The sequence below is a fragment of the Emydura macquarii genome, unplaced genomic scaffold, assembly GCF_026122565.2.
Source record: "Emydura macquarii macquarii isolate MOO-44397 ecotype Brisbane River unplaced genomic scaffold, CSIRO-AGI_Emac_v2 contig_1483, whole genome shotgun sequence".
In the NCBI taxonomy this organism is placed as follows: domain Eukaryota; kingdom Metazoa; phylum Chordata; order Testudines; family Chelidae; genus Emydura; species Emydura macquarii.
In genome coordinates, this window is record NW_027131620.1 from 11,307,131 (window position 1) to 11,329,381 (window position 22,251).

Sequence of the window (22,251 nt, forward strand, 5' to 3'; positions counted from 1 at the left end):
ATGTTTTTTAAAGCACTGATGTTCTCATGAAAGTTTTCCTGGTGCCTGTATGCAACTCAGTTACTAGTTTATCCAGATTCTCAGTTGGTGAAAACTAGCCTAGCTCCATGGAAGTTAATGGGCCTATGCTGATTTACACCAGGAGAGGATCTGATTGAGTTCTCCAGTTCCTAACTATACTGACCTAAGTACACACTGACCAAGAATTAACTCTCCTGAAATACTTTGTTAGACTTGGTCTACACTTACCTCGGTGATTCGGTGGCAGTCGACGGGAGTTATGCAAAGTACGCAAAGAACTTGCGTAACTCCTGTCGACTTCTGTGCTTCTCTTCTGCGCGCCGTCTTCATTGCACTGTGCCGACAGGAACTGTGTTCCCATCAATGCAGTGCTACGCCACTTGAGGAGGTGGTTTTAGTACATCGACTTCTGGATCGACTGAGTGGGTCTTCACTGACCGCTCAGTCGATCCAGATAAGTCGATCTGACGGTGGCGACTTTGCAGCCGTTAGTGTAGCCTTAATCTGTTTGCACAAGTGGCAGTCTACAAGCAAACAGGTGGGTGGAGCTGATAGGAGTGAACAAATGCTACTGAACACATAGTTTGGAAGAGTGCACAGGACAAGTTCAACCTTGCTTGCAGGTGGCAACTAATATTAACTCTCTCTTAGGAGGGAAAGCACTAGTTATAGAAACTCCCATTGAAATTAAAGGAGGGTTTCCAGGGAGTATTTTTTCAGGAATAGCTCAGATATTAAATAATCCCCATGACCTTGGATATCAAACAATGCCCTTGCCTTAGACTTCTCCTGTTTGTGCAAACACATAAGCTTTCCTGAATATATTCTCAGCATTCAAATCTCAAGACACCACTCTATATTTACACCAGTGTCTTAATCTGATTTAAACCAGTTCATCTCTATGAAGTTGGTGGTGCTTCACTGATTTACACCAGCTAGGCCTCTCGCCCATTAAGCAATGATGTAAAAAGATTTTTTTTTCAAGATTTCAAAGTGCTCTTTTATATAGCGATGATGATGAGAGAAGCATTAACATCTGTAGCTGAGTGAAGCATTAGATTTTATATGAGGGCAGGTATTCTGTTCTGTGCTTATGTACTGTCAGAGTTGAGGAATATAATTTCAAATTTAATTGGAGAGGGGGAAGGGGAAGCAAGAGTTTGTGAGCTTTTTTCTCCTTTTATGAAACGGATTTCAAAATGCTACTGAATAGATAATACCTATGCATTTCAGAATCAAGGGCCAGATTTTCAAACCAGCTTAGTGTCATTCAGCTCCCATTTAGACACCTACGTGAAGTGGGCAGATTTCCAAAAGTGTTCAGTATCCAGCAATTTCTCTTCAGAACACTAGATTGAGAATAAAAGGAGTTGCAGGAAAATAATCATTTCTGAGAATATGCCCACAGCATCTGGATGCTGAAATGGGAACTTTTGAAGACATGGTCCCAATTATTTAAGGAAATTGGTGTATGTTACAGGAGTCTAAATACTGTACATGTTTACAGTGAGTCATGAAATTTTTTCTGAAGAATTCCTCTTCTGTGTAAAATGAACTTGTTACAGTATATAAACACCAATGGGAAATCCAAATCCAACTATCCAAGGGAAAATGCAAAAAATTTACAAATAAATGCATTATTAAAATGTTAAGGTCATGGCCAGTGGGCTAAATTCTGCTGTTACACTGGTGTAAATATGAAATAAATTCATTACAATTGATTGCATGAGTGGAGCTGGCTGAACATTATTGGACAAACATAGCCCTTATTTTAATTGAGCAATCATTCCTGAATTCCTGAATGTGAGTGAATTCTTTATTCAAAAATCTTGAAATCAATAGCAAAACTCAAGGATTTGTCCCATGTCTCTATAATGACTTTGACTTTTCTGAACAGTATGATGAGGATTTAATCATATAAATGCCATTGGAGCAGTAACTGAATTCAGTGTAGCTGAATTCATGAAAAGTTAAGATAAATCTTTACTTTCTCACTCCTGGCTTTCATGGTTTGGTGCTTTGAACTTGCAATTTTTTCTATGTGCATATTACACTAATGTATACATTTTCCATTGGAAAAAAGGTTTTGGGAAAAAGTAGGTTTTCAAGTAAACAAAAATTTTCACAGAAAGTGTTTGCTTTCTTTCAGGTTTTTTTTGGATTTCTTAAATCAGAAAACCTAAAACTGAGATCTTTTGGATGAAAACCAAAAATATTATAATTTGGGAAAAAATTTGGTAACAATTTTTTGGCAAAAAGTCACTTTTTTCCCCTCAGGGAAAATTCTGTTTTCTGACTAGAATTATATATTTTATAATCTAAATCCCAGCAGTTATTCAGCTGAATTGTTGGCAACTTTAGAAAAAATTTCTTTTTGTGTTATTTGTCCTGCATTTAAAACATCAAAATATCTGGTTTAGTCTCTTAATGGCTTTAAGTTTAACTTTCCATTATTCAATTACTTTTGAATCAATTCCCATGTTTCTAATGAAGATGTACACCCGTCTCTATGAATATTTAATTATTTTAGCTGTAAACTAAATGTTGTTTGCAGAGAAAGAAAAGCAGATATTAAGCATCCTAAACAAGAGTCAAGGATGTAACACTTCTTCCCACATATGCTAGCTAAAACATTGGTATCATTTTTCCTCTGTAAGATATGCTATAAATTCACTGTGTGTGTCAGATACTAGGAAAGAATAGAAGATCACTAAAGGACAAACAGTGTGGTGTTGTGAATTTATTTTTGAAAGTGGGGAAATATCTAACGATGTCAACCCTCAAGAAATCTACTACTCTGGAATATCCTTGGAAAATATGCTGGTTTTAGTTTGTCTCAGAAGCCAAATGTTGCTTCATTCAAGAAGAGGAGGAGTCAGGGACCAAAGTCATGTCTCATACTAAAGGAGTAACAAAAAAGTGTTTTTAGAAGTGACGCAAAAACCCACAGAGGCACCATTCACAGAGGAGGGGGGGAAAAGAATTTTCCATTATCAGTTTATATGCAACTTTTTAATTTTAGACTAATGCTCCAGGCACTATGGAACCAATGGAGCTACCCCAGTTTTCACCGGCTGAGGATCTAGCCCATTTGTATTTGTTCATCCTTCAGCTAATTTTTGTAATTGTTCAAAGCACATACCATCTGTTAAGGTTTCTGAATGCCCTATCTTGTGCATGTTGCTGCTTACTGCAGAACTTTGTTTCAGGATCAGAAAGTATCCTAGTGGACTGGGCACTGATCTGAGAGCCTGGAGAACTGCTCTGTATTCCCAGATTTGCTGTTGACTTCCTGTGAGACCTTTGGAAAGCTGCATGGCCCAGAATTTTCAGAAGTATACACTGCTTTTGAGTGTCCAGTTTGAGACCCTTGAGGCATGATTTTCATAACTGCTGAGCACCCACAATTTTACTTGACCTCAGAGGTTTCTGCAGGTATTCAGCACCTTGGAAAATCAGGACCTAGGTATCAGAAACTGGGCCCCTAAAATGGAGATGCCAAGAATTAGTGGATGCTTTTTAAAAAACATTGACATTAATGTCTTTGTGCTTCAGTTTCCCCAGTAGTAAAATGGGATAATAATACATACTCACCTTTGTAAAGTGTTTTCAGATCTACAAATGAAAAGCCACTATTTAAGTACTGCACATTATTATTATTATTTCCTAGGCCACATGCATGTGAGTAATGATGACCATGATCACCAGATATGTATGTGGCCACTTATTATTAGCTTTGCCCTTTCCGCTTCCCCTCAGTTGGATTAAACTCCTGGGATATAGCCTTACTAGATAATCCGAAAGAGAACAAGTGGAATATATAATGCATAATACCAAAAGTACAATATATGGAACGGACAAACTGTTTCATATTACAATATTTTTCTGAGAAAGAGAGCTTCTTATTTTCATTCATTGTTTCTCAGATATCTGCCAACTCCAAATGATATAGAAATGTATCAGTCCTTCAAGGGATTGCCTTCAGAGCTGCATGTGGTTGATCAGTTTATGCTAGAGGTAAGCAAATGTAGCCGTGATTAAAGACGTTACGTGAGATTTTTGGGATTCCCTTTTGCAGGATGGGTTAAAAATGCTACAAGAAACTGCCTTTCCTGTGATATTTTGGCATTTATATTTCTAATCCCACCTGGAGTCCGGATATGAAGATGCACTAAGGAGGGAGAGCATATGGGGAAGAGTTAAGCAAATCTTATGATTCTCCCTGCTCCCACTAAAAATTTCCAGAAAATTTAGGACCTAGGCACAGAATTGTGTGTATAAAGAGCCCATTTTTTTCCCCAGGAGGTCGATGTCATTGCTTTTAATGACACGTGGCCCCAAATGCATGAGTAATTCTGTGCTTAATTTGCATATGCACCTTTTGTGTGCAATTGTATGACTCAATTTTTAAGGGGTTATGTAAAATTAATAAATGAGAATAGCGCTATGAAAATCTGTGCCTTTGTCTGAATTGGCAAACCCACTATTAAAAGTACACATGTTTGATGAACACTGTATTTGCTAGATGATCATTTCACAACTGATTCAGATTCTATCTTGTCCTATGCAGATGTGTAAAATTCCTCATTTAGGTCAAAGGTTGGATCTCTTGCTTACGATACGAGAACTTCCCATGTGCATGGGTGATCTGGAGCCTGTAAGTGACATGACTTGCTTATGGTTTGTGTTTAACTGAAATCCATCAGTTAGATATTAAAGCACCAGATGCCTTTTGATGCAAATTTTAAAAGTCAGTGTATGTGAGGTGAGCTTTTTGATGGGAAAACAGTTCACCAGCCATAATGTTGACAGCTCATATTGTAATAATGCAGGCAGCCTGATGTATAAGATGTCATTTCACTGCATTATTCAAAAGCAATGTGCAAAAAGGTTTTGATCTATATGGCTCATGGCTTTTATAGCCAAGGGAGTCGAAACTAGTATGAAACTAAATTAGAGATGGGCTAGATTTGAAATACAATATGCACTACCTGCTGATGTGTTTAAAATGACCTTGGATAAGCCAAAACTTGAGGTTATTTATTAACATAGTGCCACCTACAGAAAGCAGGACCTCAGGAATGACACGAGACATAGTTCAAACCAATCAGCACATCTGACATTCTGTGGATGTTGCCTGGAATACATTTTTAAGGCACTAGCTGGGTAAATCCTTTATTAAAAAAAAAAAAAAAAAAAAAAAAAAAAAAAAAAAGCTACAGTATTTTATAGTAATAGTCCCCCCCTGAAAAAGAAAAAAACAAACCAAAAACACCAAACCAGAACAGCATGTATTGCAGTGTTTGGGGAGCTGTTATGGTAAAATTCTGTAGTATTTTTTTAAAATGCTACCTCCTTTGCCTCACCCTGGTGTTGATTGGACTGGCAGTGGGAAAGACAGTCCAGAGTGGAGTAGAGGGGAGAGTAGCCTGTGAATACTGGCTTGGGCCCCTCCTCTGCTTCTCCTCAAGTTCTCCATCTCCCATTGGTCAGCCAGGAGGAGTAGATGCAAGCTGATTGGCCCCTACGCTCCCCTGTTAATTTAAATTCCATCCTGAGTTTCAGGGCCTCTTTCCCCTTTAGTTGCAGAAATGATATTAAAACTAGAGCTGTTTGGAACGATTTCATGAAGTCAAAATGCTTCACAGAGATGTATAGGTTTTGGCGGGGGAAGAGAGGGGGAGAGAGAGGGGGAGAGAGAGGGGGGGGGGGAAAGAAAAAAGGTACTTATTGACTCTATAACCTAGTGATTGGTGTACTGGTCTGGGAGGTGGGATATCCAAGTTTAAGTCCTTGCTCTTCCTGATTCAGAGTGAGTTGAAAAAAAGACTCAGGCCCAGCCGAGACTTGAACCTGCATCTTCTACATCCCAGACCTGAGCCCTGAGCTGAAAATGGACATTTTGATAAAATTGGTTTTTGCAGAAATGTTCAAAAGATTTTGTTTTCTTTCTGCAATAGAGTGAAAACAAATGGAAGTTGCCATAAAAGGGAGTTGCTGTCCCCCAGTCAGCCATAATTAGGGTTGCCAGTTTTGGTTGGACGTATTCCTGGAGGTTTCATCACATGACATAATTCTTAATTAAAGATTAATCTTTAATTTTTGGAGGGCGGGCAACTCGAGCTCTAATTAAAACCATAGGAATGCTTACCACAATTCAAAGAGGAACACAGAGAGAACACTGGAGATACACATGTTTCTGCCCCTGTTTAGCCCACTGTTACACTCTTGCCATCCCATACTGAAACCAAATAAGTGTGAATATTTGGGAAATGTGATATAATGATTGCTTTGAAGTTATAATAAAATCAAGGGCGATTTATTACTCACTGCACAGTATATTAGTTCCCTAGGTATCTTATTATTTGGGCTCGATGACATACATGTGTATTGTGTAGAATTTATACATAAAGCAGTAGTGTATTATCAATATACTTTACTACAGTGCCTGCCTCTGATGTGCAGCCAATATTTTAACAAAGGTTCTTTCCCTTCTCACAAACTTTGTATTTTGGGGGCTAGTTTTTGTACACAAGAAGTGTGAGGCACTGGAGAATTTATTCACTTGTTTTTCCTATTTAAAAAAAGATATCTGATCCCACACCATAGAAAGGGGGCAGCATCACTGAACGAACAATGACATTAAGTTTGATTGCTGGAAATGATTAGGTTTGTTCCTGGAAAAAATGTCTGAAGTATTTTGCCAGGATAGCACGGTGCTTAGTTGGTGTAGTTAGAAATGGGCAGGAGCAGTGTGAAGGATAGAGACATTCTGCTGGGCTGCAGGCTATCCATTTCCCTTGATACTTGGTACCATCTGGTGTATTCCAATAGCAAAATATTTGCTCTTCATGGCATTTCTATGAGACTATGGGTAAATACTCTCCGGCAAGGATAATTTGGCAGGATTCAAGGCATCCACGTCAAAAAGCAGGGAAATCATGCCAACACTCCTTTTATCTTGATGGCATAATTTTAACAAGGAGTTCATGAGAACCTCTGGCCTACCCTCCAAGATAAATCAATGTAAAACCAGGCTTACAACAGCTAAACTATTGCCCTTATGCTTCAGCTAGGAACAATTAGACCTAACAAGGAAAAAGGTAAAAACCTCATTTTACTCACACCTTTCAGTTGAACTGAAGTCAGACTTTTGTCTTTCAGCTAATAAACCAGAAGATCCGAGCATGTAAACAGCTGCAAGCCAGTCAGAAATTTGTCGCTGTGTTGGAGTACATCTTAGCTATTGGAAATTACTTAAATGAAAAGGCTGGGAGAGAGAAGGCCAAAGGATTTCGATTGTCTTCTTTGACCAAAGTGAATTAACATTTTTTCCTAGCATTGAAAACACTGTGTTACAGCGCATGTTAACTAACATGATGTTAAACATGATTTTTCTTTAGTGTGCACAAGGACAATTGGGTTTAAAAATGGGTTAACTAATTGTCATTAACCTCTAAGTGCTTATTAACAAGACTGTAGTCTGCTGTCCCTTGATCCATAACCTCCTTAAGAATCCTTGACAAGGGGGCAGGGCTAACTTGGGGAGAGCAGGGTTTAACAAGCCAGCTCCTAAGTGACCAGAGGAGTTTTGCAAGGAAATTTAAAAAGCTAGTGCAAAAGGCATTCCTTCCTGATCCAGCTCTTGAGCAGAGAGAGCCCCATGGCCAAGTGAGAGAGCATAAGACCCAGTGAGCTAACACGGTCAGGGAAGTTTGGTTGCAATGAGTGTTCAGTGGCAGGGAAGGAGGCTGAGCGATAAAAACCCAAGTACTAGAAGGATGCCAGAAAAGCCATTTAGAAAAGAAACATAGGAGGTGGGAAGAGGGGAGGGGAGTGGAGAGAGAGAGAGAACTCCCATTCCCCATACATCTAACAAACATACTCTAAACTCAGGCCAATAAACACCCCCCACCACAAATATGCGAGAGTAAAAATAATGCAGACAGAAGTCCAGCAGCAGAATGGGGGCGAGCCAGTTTATTGCCCTGCATTCAGCATGTACAGTTACCTTCCTCCTGGGCAGACAGCCTGTCACAGATCCACAGGATCAGTGCTATTCCCCCAGCTTTGGGACAGTCTCTGGGAGGAGCCCCTTCTGTGTGCCGGACCCCCAAAGGTCTCCCTCCTCCAGCCCAGGGTAGGCCACGCAGCCTCACTGCCGCCTTACTCTGAATCTCTGCAATGTCTCACTTCTGCTTCTGCTCTGTTCAGTGAGTCCAGCTGAGACAGACTCCTGGTAGAAACTTATATACACTTCAGGGATTAATTCACCTCACCAAGCATTTTCAGTGACCCTCAAACAGCATTGTCAAAACAGTGGGGTTGATTAGTCAACTGGAACACAGCACAGGAGGTCGTGAGGTAAGCATAGAGAACTGAAGGTTAAAGCATAGATCATTCCGGTTAGCCTCGAGCCTCAGCCAAATTGTAGTGAACCCCATTGTTCAAGCTCTGTGCTGCTCTGTCTGACCTCCATGGTCACTTCCCTGGTGAGAGCCCTGACCCCTCTGAGAAGACAATTCTTATCTTCCCAGTCATTTGCTCTCATGCTGGGGGATTTTGCTCAGCTTCCTTGCTAAAAGCTGGGGAAATCCATCTCCCTCTGGATTGCTGGTTGCTAGATGTCAATGTGCTGATTGGATTTGCCACTGTCTTCTCCATTGATGTGAGATTGGCCTCAGTCAATGACCCATTCAGGTCCAGACAGCTAGGTGACATTCATACCTATGTCTCTCAGCCTGCTCTGCTCTTAGTCCTTTCCACCCCCACTGGCTAACCATGCAAAAATAGGGGAAACTGAGGCACACATAGGCGTCATAAAAATATTACAGAAATTTTCCACTTTGTCACCTCATCTCTGTGCTGTCAAGGAGGGTGAAAATCTCGGGAAAGGAGAACATCAAGCTGGAGCGGTGGGAAATAATCCCACAGTGGGACCCTCTTTCTTGATGATATCATAGTATCCTCTCGCACTGAGTATACCACACCTGGGGAGGGGGCCCCAGTTACTAGGAAAAGCAAGGTAATAGTAATGGGGGATTTGATTATTAGAAATACAGAGATTTGGGTTTGTGATGACCAAGAGAACCAGAAGGTAAAATGCCTGTTGGGTGCAAATGTTGCGATCTCACGAGACATCTAGACAGACTTGTGTGCAGTGCTGGGGAGGAGCCAGTGGTTGTGGTACATGTAGGTAGCGGTGACATGGGGAAAAGTAGGAGAGAGGTCCTGAAAACCAAATTTAGGCAGCAGGGAAGAGATTAAATTTCAGGACCTCCATGGTAGCATTTTCTGAGATGGCCCATGTGCAGGGCCAGGAAGACAGAAAGAACTGCAGGGTCTTAGTGTGTAGATGAGACAGTGGTGTAAGGAGGAGGGTTTTAGGTTTATCAGGACCTGGGGAACCGTGGACCTTTTGGGAAAGAAGGAGCCTATGCAGGAAGGATGGGCTCCACCTAAACTAAAATGCCCCAGACTGCTGGCAAGGAAAATTAAAAGGGTTTTAGAGGATTTTTTAGTCTAAGAGCTGGGGGAAAGCCGCCAAGTGCGGCGGAGCTGTGCTGGGTGGGAAGAGCACTAGTGACTGGAAGCATTACGCCTGCAGATTCCAGAAGCAGGCAGAAAAGCACCATTCTCCCTCGTGGTACCTGCTGCACCTTTTCATTGGTAAAGGATTCAGTCCTCCCAGCACAACTCATGAGGCCCGAGTTGATGTCTGTTTATCCTGATATATCCATTCTGGGCTCTTCAAAGCTGCTGGCCATTTTAGCGCCAACTGCCCCACCAGCTACATTAACCCAATACAGCCATATCAATCCTATGCTTTATGGCTGAGTGGAGGAAAGGAGGTGCTGGGGACTTTCCCCCTCTCCTGATCACACGCCTTGGGACAACCATAATTTGGCCCTTAGTTCTTAAACAATCTCTTAACTAACTTAGCATTTACATGGGTTGAATTTTCCATCAAATCTTTTCCCGTCTCATCAAGATTTGCTGGCAGAAAATATTGCTACTGAGCACAGATCCCATCCAGGCACTCTTCTCCACTCAGCTTTAACAGGATGTGATCTGATCCCACAATTAAGAATTGAATGAATATTCTATAAACTGCTTTGCACTTGTTCAGAATATTATCAGATTCTGCCTGGCCTGTAAATAGAAGAGGTATTTTTTTAATTATTAAGATTTCTTTTCCCACAGGACACATTAATATATGAGTATGTAATTTATAATGTGACAATACTGAGACAGCTTGATTTTTTTTGTATAACTACTGTAATGCCACATCTATTATAATGAAAAATATCTTCAAAGTCATTTTCTGTCACAAAGCGTCTTCCCAGATTCTATTAAGGAACTTTCCTGTGTACATGAATACCACATAGTGCTTTTAAATGGGAACCGGGACAGGAGTATATTTGGAGATACAGACTCAATTGCAGTCAATTAAGATATTGTAAGTTTTAAAAAAAGTTAAATGAGACATTACAAAGGAACAAGAAGGGACCTGAGAAAATGCAAAGTTAGTTTTAAGCAGAAATGTACGTGGGATCGCGGATTGAAAAGAGAGAGAGATTTAATTCCATTGTGTTTTCTATTGCTGTCAAATTTACCGAGGAGCTATCAACATCCCTGCTGTTCCAATTTTTTTAAAATGTCTAATAACCCAGGCTGTCAATTTATTGCTGTATTCTATTTGTAGTTATCGCTGCTTCGGGGTAAGGAGAAGAAGATCACCTTGCTTCATGCCCTTTTGGAACAGATCTTCTTACATGAGCCTGATTTGGCTAAATTTTCTCAAGAGTTGACAGAATTTGAAGCTGTTCCTGGTGGTAAGTGGATAAAAAAACCCTTTTGCAAAATTCCCCATCTTTACATTATGTGCATAATTTTTATTAACTTTTTATTCCCTCCCACCCGACCTCCCACTCTGTTTCTTTCCAGCTTCCATCAAAGGTCTCCGAGCTGAAGTTGATGGTATGTAAATACATTTTCTAAATTCACAGAAAGACTTTCATACGTTGTGCAGTCACTCGAAACAGGTTTTCATTGCACTTATTTTGTAGTTTGTAAAGAGAGAGGTGAAGGCTCAAAATATTGAGGTAAGAGGTTGCCATGGCTATATATAACCTGTCATGTCATAATGTGGAATTTTAAAAAGAAATATTTGTGTGTCCATGTGGTTTAGAAATGAACTATCAAAGATATACTGTCTGTGATAAATAGCAAAATCCATTGTTTGCCTTAAACTACAGATGTTAAGCGATACAGATGCTCTATCAAAATTACTTCTAGGAGAGTCACAGAGGGCATACAGAGAAGCAAGGGAAAACTCAACATAGCTAAGTAATGAAGTTCAAGAAGCCATTTGAGCTAAACCAATATCCTTCAGTAAGTGGAAATGCACCTCTAGTGAAGCCAGTAGGAAGGAGCAAAACTGTGCGAGTTCAAATATAAGAGAGAAGTTCAGAGGGTTTTGAGGGAATTTCTGGCCAGATGTAAAGGATGATTGATTTCATTGGTATGAAGACCATTAAAGTGAATGGGGTTTGGATTGGGTCCTTGCAGAGCAACAAGCAAAGGCATACAAAAACAAATACCAATTTATTTCAATTTTATCAGCAGCAGGAGGCTTACAAATGTTTCATCCATCTTTAAAAAAGTGCGCTAGGGATGATAATTGGAACTGTTGAGCAAGAAGTCTCTTCTACGCTAGGCAAAATGACAGAAGCACTAACTCTAGGAGGAGAAGATAGTGATCCTATATTTAGATTGCCACTTTTATAAAGTATGCTTTGTGGCCCTTTAGCTCTCACGCTTCTGATGTTTGCAGCAGGCCTTTGATATTCAGAAGCTGGTACACCTTTGGGCTATGGAAGTACTTTTTTAGCTCTTCTCATGAAATTTCATTCAGATTTCACTCAGCTTTTGCTGAGCTATAAACTATTAATAATCGGTATTTCACATCTGTCACTTGTGTTACTCGGGAACATTTTGACAGCCTGCCCAAATCACTGACCATTCTAAGACCGGGCTCATGCTGCCAGGGCCCAATCTGCAACAACAGACACTGCATCCTTAGAACTACTAGGATCTGCCAGAATAGCTGTAGTATGGGGAGATAGAGGAAAGAGAATGGACTGGGCTCACCTATCAACCCTGGACCCATCACATGGTGCATTCCCCTTCCCCCTGGAGGCACCAGATGGAGCTCCCCCAATTCCCAAGGTGGAGGGAGGAGAGAGGGAGATGGGTCAAACTCCCCGCTCAGCCAATCCAATACCCAACACGTGGCCCCAGAGGCCAGTCCTACCTTGTGGGGGCATCACCTAGGGCAAGAGCTCCTCCAATTTCTGGGGTAGAGGAGAAAGAGGGCTGGACTGCAGTCCCTATCAGCCTTCCGGAACCCAGCACCTGAATCCACTGGCCCACCTCACCTCTGGGATAATAGCTTTCTTTTACTGCCATCTACTGTAGTTCCTGTAGCTCAAATGGTAGCAGCCAGTGCTATGGAGCTGGAGGTTCAAGTTGGTGTGACTTTCTGTGAGGCATTGGCAGACCTTTACACAGTTTACTGAGCGTGACTGTTACTGGAGTTCTTGAAATGTTTCACTTCCTCTCTGGTTTGTGGTTAGTTTTAAAGAAAGAATTGGAAAATGTTATTCAGTACAGAAGGGTTATCAAGTCCAAGACTATCAAGGCAACAACCCAAGAGTCACAGTTCTACAAGGAACTAAAGGTAATGTATACCAGAACTTTATTTTAGAGAGCTGACGAATAATGTATTCTGCTCGGTTAGGGCACAATATAACCTGGCTTTCATGCTGAGGCAGGCTCTAATGAGGTACAAACTGATGGTCATCTCTTTGTGATGGCTACTTACTAAGGCTGGCTGGAAACCAATATTTGGTTTTGTTCCGAGGCAGAACAAAAATGAGACCTTGTGAAATTTTTTGCAAAAAAACATGAAAGAAAGAGGGGGAGTGTGAGCTGCCCCACAATAGCTAGGTGCCCAAGGCACTCACCTGGGACATATGAAACCCAGATTCAAGTCCCTACTCCAAATCCAGCAGAGTAGGATTTTGATCCGAGGTCATCCACATTGCTGGTGAGTGTGGTAACCAACCGACTATTGATTATGCTCAGAGAGGTCTCTCTTTTCTGGCTAGAAATTCCATCCTGGATCTGAGAAATCTTCCCAAAACAATTTGGTTTTGATGAAAAGGCATTTTTCAGCTGAAAAAGTTCAGTCAAAATGTTTTCAACCAGTTTTACTACACACAGTATAGATAGATAGCAGCCCAGGGAGGGAAGCAGACTTTACAGAGCTGCTACATCCCTTTTTCATGCGATTGGGCTGAAAGGGGCAAGATATGTGTGGCAGAGACCCTCCTCCCTCACAATGCATATGGTGGCTTAGCTGTGCTGGGAAGACAGGGATTACACTACCCTAGGAATATACCTGGTGTAGTTTACTCTGTCCCCAAACAGCAGAGAGACTGTGATTTTCCCATGTCACTGTCTTCCTCCTGGATTCTCCAGAGGTAACGCAACCACAGGCTGTCCCTTGGATGGAGCAGACTGAAGTGCCGTGCTCTAGCCATTGATGAATACTAAGCTATTGTAATAATATACATTGTTTTAATTAGACTAATTAGAAGAGAACAGCGGTTAAGAAACATCCCGTTTCAAAATTTTGATTTCTGTAGCCTTATTTCCAGCAGGCAACTCCGATATGAGTACTTGCAGCCTAAGCCAGGCATATTTTTGATGCACTACATTCTGTATGCTCAAGAGTTAGAATGCAGCAACAGTGAATGCAGCTGCAAATGCACAGTGGCTAATAAAGTTCAAGCAGCAAATCCCCTGAAAATCAGCACCCTACAATTTTTAACTTGCATTTTTTACTTTAATTACTTTTTAATAGACTTAAGTAATCTCATTGGACAAAATTTTGAGAGCTCTCAAATTCTGAAACTCTCTCATTGACTTCAACGACCCTATATTTGTCTGGAAAGACAGATGATTGTGGGTGTGCTTATATTTTGCACATCTCGCATTCTTCGTAGCATGTGGAAAATTTGACCTGCATTCGTTTTTATCAATGAATCATCTGAGTGCTGTCGAGTATTGCTTCCATACTGTATGTTGTATTGTTCACTGTCTAACCTCCCCCCTCTCCTGTACAGTATCAACTCATGATTCTGGGTTTTTTTAACATTTATAACAGGATTTAATTCAGAAGTATGAAGGACACCTTTTGCAACTGTCAAAAAGATGCGATGAAATGAAGAAGCTCTACAGTGACACACTGGTACATAATAATTGAAAGAAATCTATATTTTAAAAGCTGTCTTCTAAAAATGCACAGAGTTCCATAAATGCAATTCACACATTTTAGATACAATTCCCTCAATACGTATGGATTTCTGTGTGGCTCTGGTAAGAAATACCATATCCTGCATTGTGTATAGATCAGTGGCAGAATGATTTGCATAAGCATTTGCCATTTCTTTTTTCTGAGCATTTATGGCCTGATTTTCAAAGGTGCTATGCATTGCCAGCTACTATCAATGACAACAGGAAATGAAGGTGCTCGCCTTTGAAATTCAAACCATTATTATATAACAAACAGGGCATAAGAGTTCATGGTAAATAAAATGAATAAATATTTAGCACTTGCATAGACTTTTCATCTTCAAGGTCTTTCCAAAATGTAAGTCATAGCACCCACATGAGGTACATCAGGCTGTTATCCCAGGTGCCAAGGTGAAACCAAGGCAGACATTTTAAAGCTTTGTCCACACTGACATTTAAAAAAAAATCTCCTGCCATCGCAGTAGCACCAGCTCATCTTCGCTGGCTGTACCAATAGTGGTGTTATGCTGGAGAGTATTAGTGGCTGTCTGAAAACGTCTTTGATCTGTGAGCTGTCACAGACCTGACAAGCTGAGCATGTGAGCTGCCTTTCATTCAGATGAAATGAGGAAACAATGTCCTGAGAGGGAACTTCTTGGGCACAGGACTGGCTAGAAATCAAACTTGGATTTCTGAACAAGGAAACTGCCTCCTGATTGCTCCTATTCTGTTCAGGGAAACAGCACTATGTCTGCATTCATTTGTAAATAGACTGGCTTGCCCACAAGGAAATACCTGACTCTTATCAATTTCTCTTTCTAATGGAAACAGCCAGGTGAGGCCGTGAATATTGGCTAGCCAACCTTAGAACACTGGTGGCCACATGCTAACATTTTTACCACCATGACCGCTAGACTTGCACCAACCATGGGTAGAGGACAACAGTAGAAATGCCTGCAGCCGGCCGACAGTAGCACTTCCACCATTTGCTAACACTGGTCAAGTGATGACATTAGAAGATTTTTTTTGAAAGTACCAGCCTCAGTGAATTGCACATGACCACAGACAGGATCAGCATTAACAACTGGAATAAGATCTTGCTTCCCAGTCCTGTGCTCAAAGCACTGAGACAATGCCTCTCAATCTTTTTTGTTTAAAAAAAAATTGGGTGTATAAAAATAGTTAACACTGAAGTATGTTTCTTCCTGCTGTTCAAGTTGGTGGTAGGCAAAATATTACAAAATCTGATGAAGTCTGGGTGACCTTGGGGGACCCTGTCTGAGCGTCAGCAGAAGATTAAAGAGAAGTTTGACTGGGAAAAAATGTAATTAGTAATGTTTTACTAGAAGTAATGTTATAATGGTGTACAAAGGTTCCTCGGTGTCTTTTGTTGCTTTTTAAAAACAGAAGAACAGCCTCAACATAGTGTAACAAGCCAAATTTGAACTCCAGAACATACACTAAGGATCCAATCCTGAGCCTACAACCAAAGACTATGTAAAAAAACAAAAAAACCGGAAGAGAAGTGGGGGAAGTAGGAGAGAATCCTTATCCTTTGCTCAGAACTAGGGCTTGAGTCACTCATAGGGAGAGCTGGTAAGAACATTTTCAGTGAAACTGCAGCAACAGCAACTCTGAAGCTATAGCCTGGTGGTTATGGCACTGGCCTGCAACATAAAAGACTTAGATCTGGTCTACACTAGCAATGGAGGTTGATGTAACGCTGCTTATGCGTGGCATAGAAAAACGGCACGAAAAAGCATTTGCAGTTTGTTTGAAGGGAGGGGGAGGGAGCGCGTTGCATCATGGGAGGACAACAAGCTTCCCAAAAGCCTCTGTGGCTAGTTGCACTGTGGGATAGCTACCCACGGTGCACTGCTTTGAATGTCGACCCAAGCGTGGCGAGTGGAGCCGCAAGAGCCTGGCGCAAGGAATGTGGTGTGATCACGCTCCTGCGACTTCTAAAATTCAGCAGGTGAAAGTTGATTTAAAGTAAGTCAACTTCAGTCTGCAGTGTAGACTTACCCTTAGATTCAAGTCCTTACTCTGCTTGCTTCAGAGTGATCTGGGCTGAAAAACTGCTCTGAATCAGGCAGAGCAAGGACTTGCACCTAAATCTTCCAGGCCCATGCTCTACTTACCAGGGCATGTACCTCCCTGAATTGTGAAAAACCCAAGGTTTGATTGGAAAACAGACATTGACACAATTCCATTTTTGCAAAAGCATTTGAAAGAATTTGGTTTTTTCCAGTGCCGAAGGAAAACAAATTTTGAAACCTTGAAAGTTGCCACAAAACAGAATTGTTGTTCTCCAGCCAGCTCTACCCATGAAGCTGTGTCATGTCATCAGGTCCAGCTGCTGCTGGGTTTGAAGTGCTGCTTCGTGCCCCCACCATCAGAATTTACACTATACACACACACACCAACAAGCCATGCTAAGGTGGAGTGTGGAATCATCCCCTATGGGACCTCTTGCTTTGCCCCTCGTTCATAGGCGACCCATAGGTTTCAAGCTGTGTTGTGGACAGAAGTTGCCTCAGGATTTGGTTTTATAATTACATTTCAATATTGTGAGTTTGGCTGAATTCCCTCAAAGAAGAAGGAAAGGAATGTTTTTTTCTAGAGTGTCCTATTCTGGAACAGTGTCTAAAGCAAGCAGACAACTTTGTGTGGTTGTATGAATACCGTATTATACTATAAAGTGAGCAACACCCATACGCAATAGGCCTGCCTAAAGTACAGGGGATACATGATCTGGAAATACCTTGCAGATGCCAACCGAAATTGCATGGCCTATAAAATAAAACCCCGTAGGCCTATCTTTATTATTTCATTTCGACTTATGAAAGCAGTAATGACCTTAGCACCTGGCATTTCTGCGGTATTATGATAAACTGGGGATAATTGCCCATGGTGTAGCTGTGGGCTGTCAACTCCTTCCAGATGGCTCTTAGCTCTAGGAAATGCCTCACTTCTTATTGCTTAAATAATGGTACACCCCTGGTGAATTGGGAGGCCTGTTAAAGACCAAAGGCTTCCCGCACCCAATTGGTGCGGTTAGGAGCACAGGGTCAAAACTATTGAGCAGGTACCAGCCGCTAATGTTACATTTATTTGTGCATAGATTAGTTTTGGGTTGTCCATCTCCTTTTCTCTAGATGCTAGACCCATTGTCACAAATAGGAATCTGAGTCCAGATACCTGTTTGTTGGAATGATAAAGAGACAGACAGAGAGGAAATTGTTAATCAATGGAACAAGTAATATCTCCTATTCAAATAATTCATTCTGTTTAAATTGCAGCTTGTAGCATTACTAGAATTCTGTTCAGTCAGGGGAGGATTGCAGCTCTCAATTACAGACAAGACAAGGACATGTAAAATCACAAAATGCCTTTTTAAACTTCTCTTATTAGAAACCTTTTGAGCCTGTTCTCAGGATTTCTCCTGATCTGTTAGAAAGCCAGTTCTAAAGCTCTATGGTCTTAACTTATTGATGACATTGAGGAGCTGCCCTGGAAAATGATGACAAACCTCTTTAATTCAACCCCAGGAAATGCTTTAAAGTTAAGAACCATCTTATGCCCTAAAGCTGAAGAATGTATATGAGGGTCGTTGTTGATCTCAACCTCGAATCCCTTTCTTAGCACTAGACTTTATAGTCTGGTTGTTTTCACCTGTTGTTTCCTAATAGATTGCATGTTGTGTGGATTATACCTAGAGCTAGTCAAAATTCTTCCTTCAAAACTGGGGTTTTTTTGGGTGGAATTTGGGTTTTTAATTAAATGAAATTCATCTCAGAGTGTCTGCTTTCCACAGAAATGTTTTTTGTTTTTTTTCATTAGAAAATCGAATGCCTGAAAATGGAAATATTTGGGTCAAAGCAGAAATATTTTAATTTGGATGTGCTGCTGAAGTGCCTCATGCAAGATGTACTTTGTTTGTCTCATGTCCCCATTTTCCTCTATGCACCAGGCTCTCCAATGATGAACCATGTCAAGCAGCTCCTAGGATGTGCTGCCGGAGGGGAGAAAATGGTACATCTCAGGAGATATATTCTGAATAGAGAGCTGGGGCTATAGAAGATAGTGGGAGCATGAGTAGAGCCATGTGAAGAGTTTTTTTTTTAAAGTTTTCTGGCAGTTAAAAAAAAATGAAAAAAAATTTTGGTTCTGGCCTAACTGAAACTGAAATTTTTCAGAATTTTCAGTGAATCAAAAAAAACCCAAACATTTTCGGTTGTTTTGTTTTAACAAAAGGAAATAAAATTAGGGGCTAGAGTGACAAAAGAAAGGAAGAGACACTCCTGCTTCTGCTCAGTACCCCAGAGGTTAGGGAACTCATGTGGGATGTGGGAGACCCAGCTTTGACTTCCTATTATAGAGCATGGAGTTGAACCCATTTTCCTTCCTTCCTCCCTCACCACCAGACTATTGGGTAGTCGAGTGGATGTCCATCAATCTCTCTTGCTGAAGCTGTTCCATTTTGTACAAATAATTAATTATTAATTGGAGAAAGGACTGAAATCCAGTTCTCCCACACACCCAGGTGAGTGCTCTAATCACAGGGCTATAAAGTAATTCTCTGCCTCAGTCTCCCTCTTAGTGATTATTCAAGCATTTTATACAAAGTGGAACAGTTTCAGCAAGTCATTGAGAGACACCCACCTCAGAACTTTGTTGTTTTTATCAGAGCTTGTTGAAATGATTTGAATTTTGAAAATTTTTATGAAATTTCAAAATTAAAAAACAATAATCAAGAAAACTGTAGATGAAACATTCAGTTTTTCTTCTGTTTAATTTTTTACCAACTCCAGAGTGAGTCAGTTTTTAAAAAATGATTTTTTTTCAGTGTCAAATGAAAAAACTGGAAAATATTTCCTTTTTTCATGATTTTCTCTTTTTTTTCTTTTCTCTCTCTCTTTTTTTGAACAGCTCTAAATGTTGGCTAATTGATGTAATTAAAATATGGAATTAAAAATAGTCTTCAAGCTGAATGTGGTTAGTGTGTGTTAGGTTGCTATACCTGGAACACAAAGTTCCACATTTAGCCAAATGACAGGCAACAGCTAATTTTATCCACACTGCCCCCTCTCTGAGTCTCAGTTGAAGAAATCGGAGGTAGGGGCTGCTCTGTTTCCATGGTTATTTAATCCCTTTTCTTTCAGTTGTCACTATGATCCAGTGATCCATTCTGATGACTTGTGGATGGACCTGGAATTTTGGATATATATGTGTTGAAACCACAGAACGGGAAGGATAATCTTGAGCTAAAGTAAATGGACTGTTATGTAGGAGATCTGGATTCAATTATCAGCTCTGCCAGAGATTTCTTTGTATCAACTTGGGCAAGTCATTTAATTTCACTGGACTTGATCCTACACCATTAAAGTCAATGACAGTTTTTAGGATGAAGCCCTATGTTCTTTATTGCCCATCTGTAAAACTGGGGTAATTATACTTCCGTTCTCTGACTTCTCATGCTAGATTTTTAAGTTCTTTGCAGCAGGGACCATCTGTTATTGTATGTTTGCATGAAGTCTAGTAGAAGGGAGCCCCAGTCTCAACTGTGGCCTCTAGGTACTCCTGTAACTGTAATACCAATACCAATGAGTATGTTTAATTTTGGACACAGATCATGAAAATCTTGGATGCTCTTCAAGCTACTTAGATAATGTTAAACATTTAGTATTTTTTCTCTTTCAAATTCACAGGTAAAATTTGGGGAACGACCAGATCAAGACTCTCAAGAGCTATTTGGCTGGATTTCTGCATTTATTAGGGAATTTAGGAAGGTCTCTGTGGACATTAAGTCATAAGGTCACCAATATAATATTAAAGAAAAATAACTTTTTCTTAAATTTTGTGCCATGGAACTTTGTTGCTTGGAGGGCTCTGGAGGCACTTAGATGGCATATAGGAATTGTACTGGCTTTCAGAAGAGGAGTGAATTTTGCCCTGTGTGGATATAGTTAAAGTAGATTCTATACATTTATAAGGTTTTAAAATTTGACCTTCAAAATCTGAGATTACCTCTGTGCATCTTCCTGGTTTTGTTTCTAACTTTCTTACCAATGCATCTATTTTGGGGGCCAAAAATATTTCTATCCACTGAAATGTCTTTACTTTGGAAGGGGAGAAAAATCTCAGCATATTATACATTCTCTTTTTAATACGTTTCTTTGATAACCCAGTCTTTCGAGTGAATTTTATGTATTCCTCCTGAGGAAAGAATAAGTGTGAGGTGTTCTAATTTTTTACTCTTCTTACTGTAATTTTACTAAATAATGTATCATCTGCTTTGTAATGAAATGTGGACTCTTTCCCCACAGAGGAAAACGTTTAGCAAAAATTCATGTTCATCTGCATCTATTACAGCATGGCAACTAAGAATGAATAATGGAAAGAGTACAAAGCTGCATACTTTTTTTTTTTTTTACAAAGCAGTACAATAAAATTGTGCTTTTTTCATGACTAAGGTTGTAGACTCAGGTGACATGCTATTGGAGTGAATGAAGAGCTGAAATTTTACTTGAGTTGGCAGGCAGGGCACAACATCAGAAAAGCAGAATGAAAACTTGTCATGAGGCATCTAAGTAATGGATCCCGGAGGATATCATCCACGATTTTCAACATGAAAAACACTTGAGGTGCATTTGTTGGGAAAACTATGGTTTTGAATTTGAATAATTAGCAGAAGTTCAACAAATTACAGAAGGGGGGGGGAAAGCCTACAATTGCAAAAAAAAAAAAAAAAAAAAGCTTTGTCTTACATATTGTAATCTTGAAAGCAGAAAAGTGGTACAAGGTCTTTACTGATTAGCTGTTCTTTCTATTGGTGCTGAAAGCAATGTTGATTGAGAAGGACTGTGTTTCCCAACTTATTTTAGGTCTGAATGCCCAATCCTGAAAGATGCTACTCACCTCTAGTGAAGTGCTGAATTTGACTTCAGTATCTGAGGCACTTACAGCCTGTAAACACAGACTTCCTTAGCTTTTGGCACATCACTTGTCCCTTTGAACATCCATTGCCTGGGACTACTCATGCTTAAAGTTAAGGACAGGCAAAAGGATTTTCAGGATCGGGGGCTTAACAGTGAAGGTTTGCAACATGCCCTTTCCCCCCCCAAGGAGAAGGACCATGACCCTAGGGAAAAAAATCTACAAACACGTGCTATATTTTACTCAGATCAGCATTAGGGCACTGCAGTTAGGTTGATGTTGAAGTCAGTGGGACTTAAGCATGTTGGTTGAATGCTTTGCTGAACTGGGGCTAGATTGCCATTTCCTCTCCATAGGGCAATGTCCTGTAATTTTTTATGCATCTCCATTATTATTGTTCACATATTCTATAATCAGCAATATGCAATTTTTAACAGCCACATGGTTTGCTGTGGATCATTAAATTCCCCAAATCTGAATCATCTTCATTTATATGTGAATCAGGTAAAATAACCCTGAATACAATTGCCATTTCCATGGTATCCAGATCCCTGTGTCCCTGAACAGCATCCGTGATGGTCATGATAATTTAAATATTTTTCTTCCATTAGATTAGCTCTACAGCTCTGGGAGGTCTCTTTTAACTAAATAGTTTTTTTTTTGAGAGAGAGAGACTTTTTTTCCCCTGATAGCCTTTTTTGTTAGAAATAATAGCTTTTACTTGTTTTATGGCTCTGTTGGCATGGTGTATTCCAATTAAAAAAAAATTCATACTCTGTAGTCGGTATCTATGTCTCTTTGTGAATGTGCTAGACCATTAATTAAAAACAAATTAATATCCAAGTACTTCATTGGCAAGGTGTTCTAACCCCCTGTAGAGGGAATGAAGCTTTTCTGCTGAGTGGAACTTGATATGAAGACTTGTTTCAA

General features: G+C 40.2%; 1 protein-coding gene across 2 annotated transcripts in view; it reads left to right on the forward strand.

Moving 5' to 3' along the window:
* LOC137157352 (uncharacterized) overlaps positions 1 to 22,009 on the forward strand; it is a 57,449-nt gene extending 35,440 nt beyond the window's left edge. The window contains exons 10-18 of one of the 2 annotated variants that reach the window (XR_010921085.1): positions 3,948 to 4,038; positions 4,592 to 4,678; positions 7,186 to 7,338; positions 10,727 to 10,856; positions 10,969 to 11,001; positions 12,660 to 12,763; positions 14,255 to 14,338; positions 19,315 to 19,500; positions 20,094 to 22,009. Coding sequence is in view for 1 of the 2 variants with exons in the window: in XM_067554629.1 (XP_067410730.1) it covers positions 3,948 to 4,038; positions 4,592 to 4,678; positions 7,186 to 7,338; positions 10,727 to 10,856; positions 10,969 to 11,001; positions 12,660 to 12,763; positions 14,255 to 14,338; positions 20,094 to 20,198 (787 nt within the window). In the remaining variant the exon portion in view is untranslated. The remainder of the gene's footprint in view (positions 1 to 3,947; positions 4,039 to 4,591; positions 4,679 to 7,185; positions 7,339 to 10,726; positions 10,857 to 10,968; positions 11,002 to 12,659; positions 12,764 to 14,254; positions 14,339 to 19,314; positions 19,501 to 20,093) is intronic. The other variant, XM_067554629.1, reaches the window with a different exon arrangement.
* Positions 22,010 to 22,251: the final 242 nt, after the last annotated feature.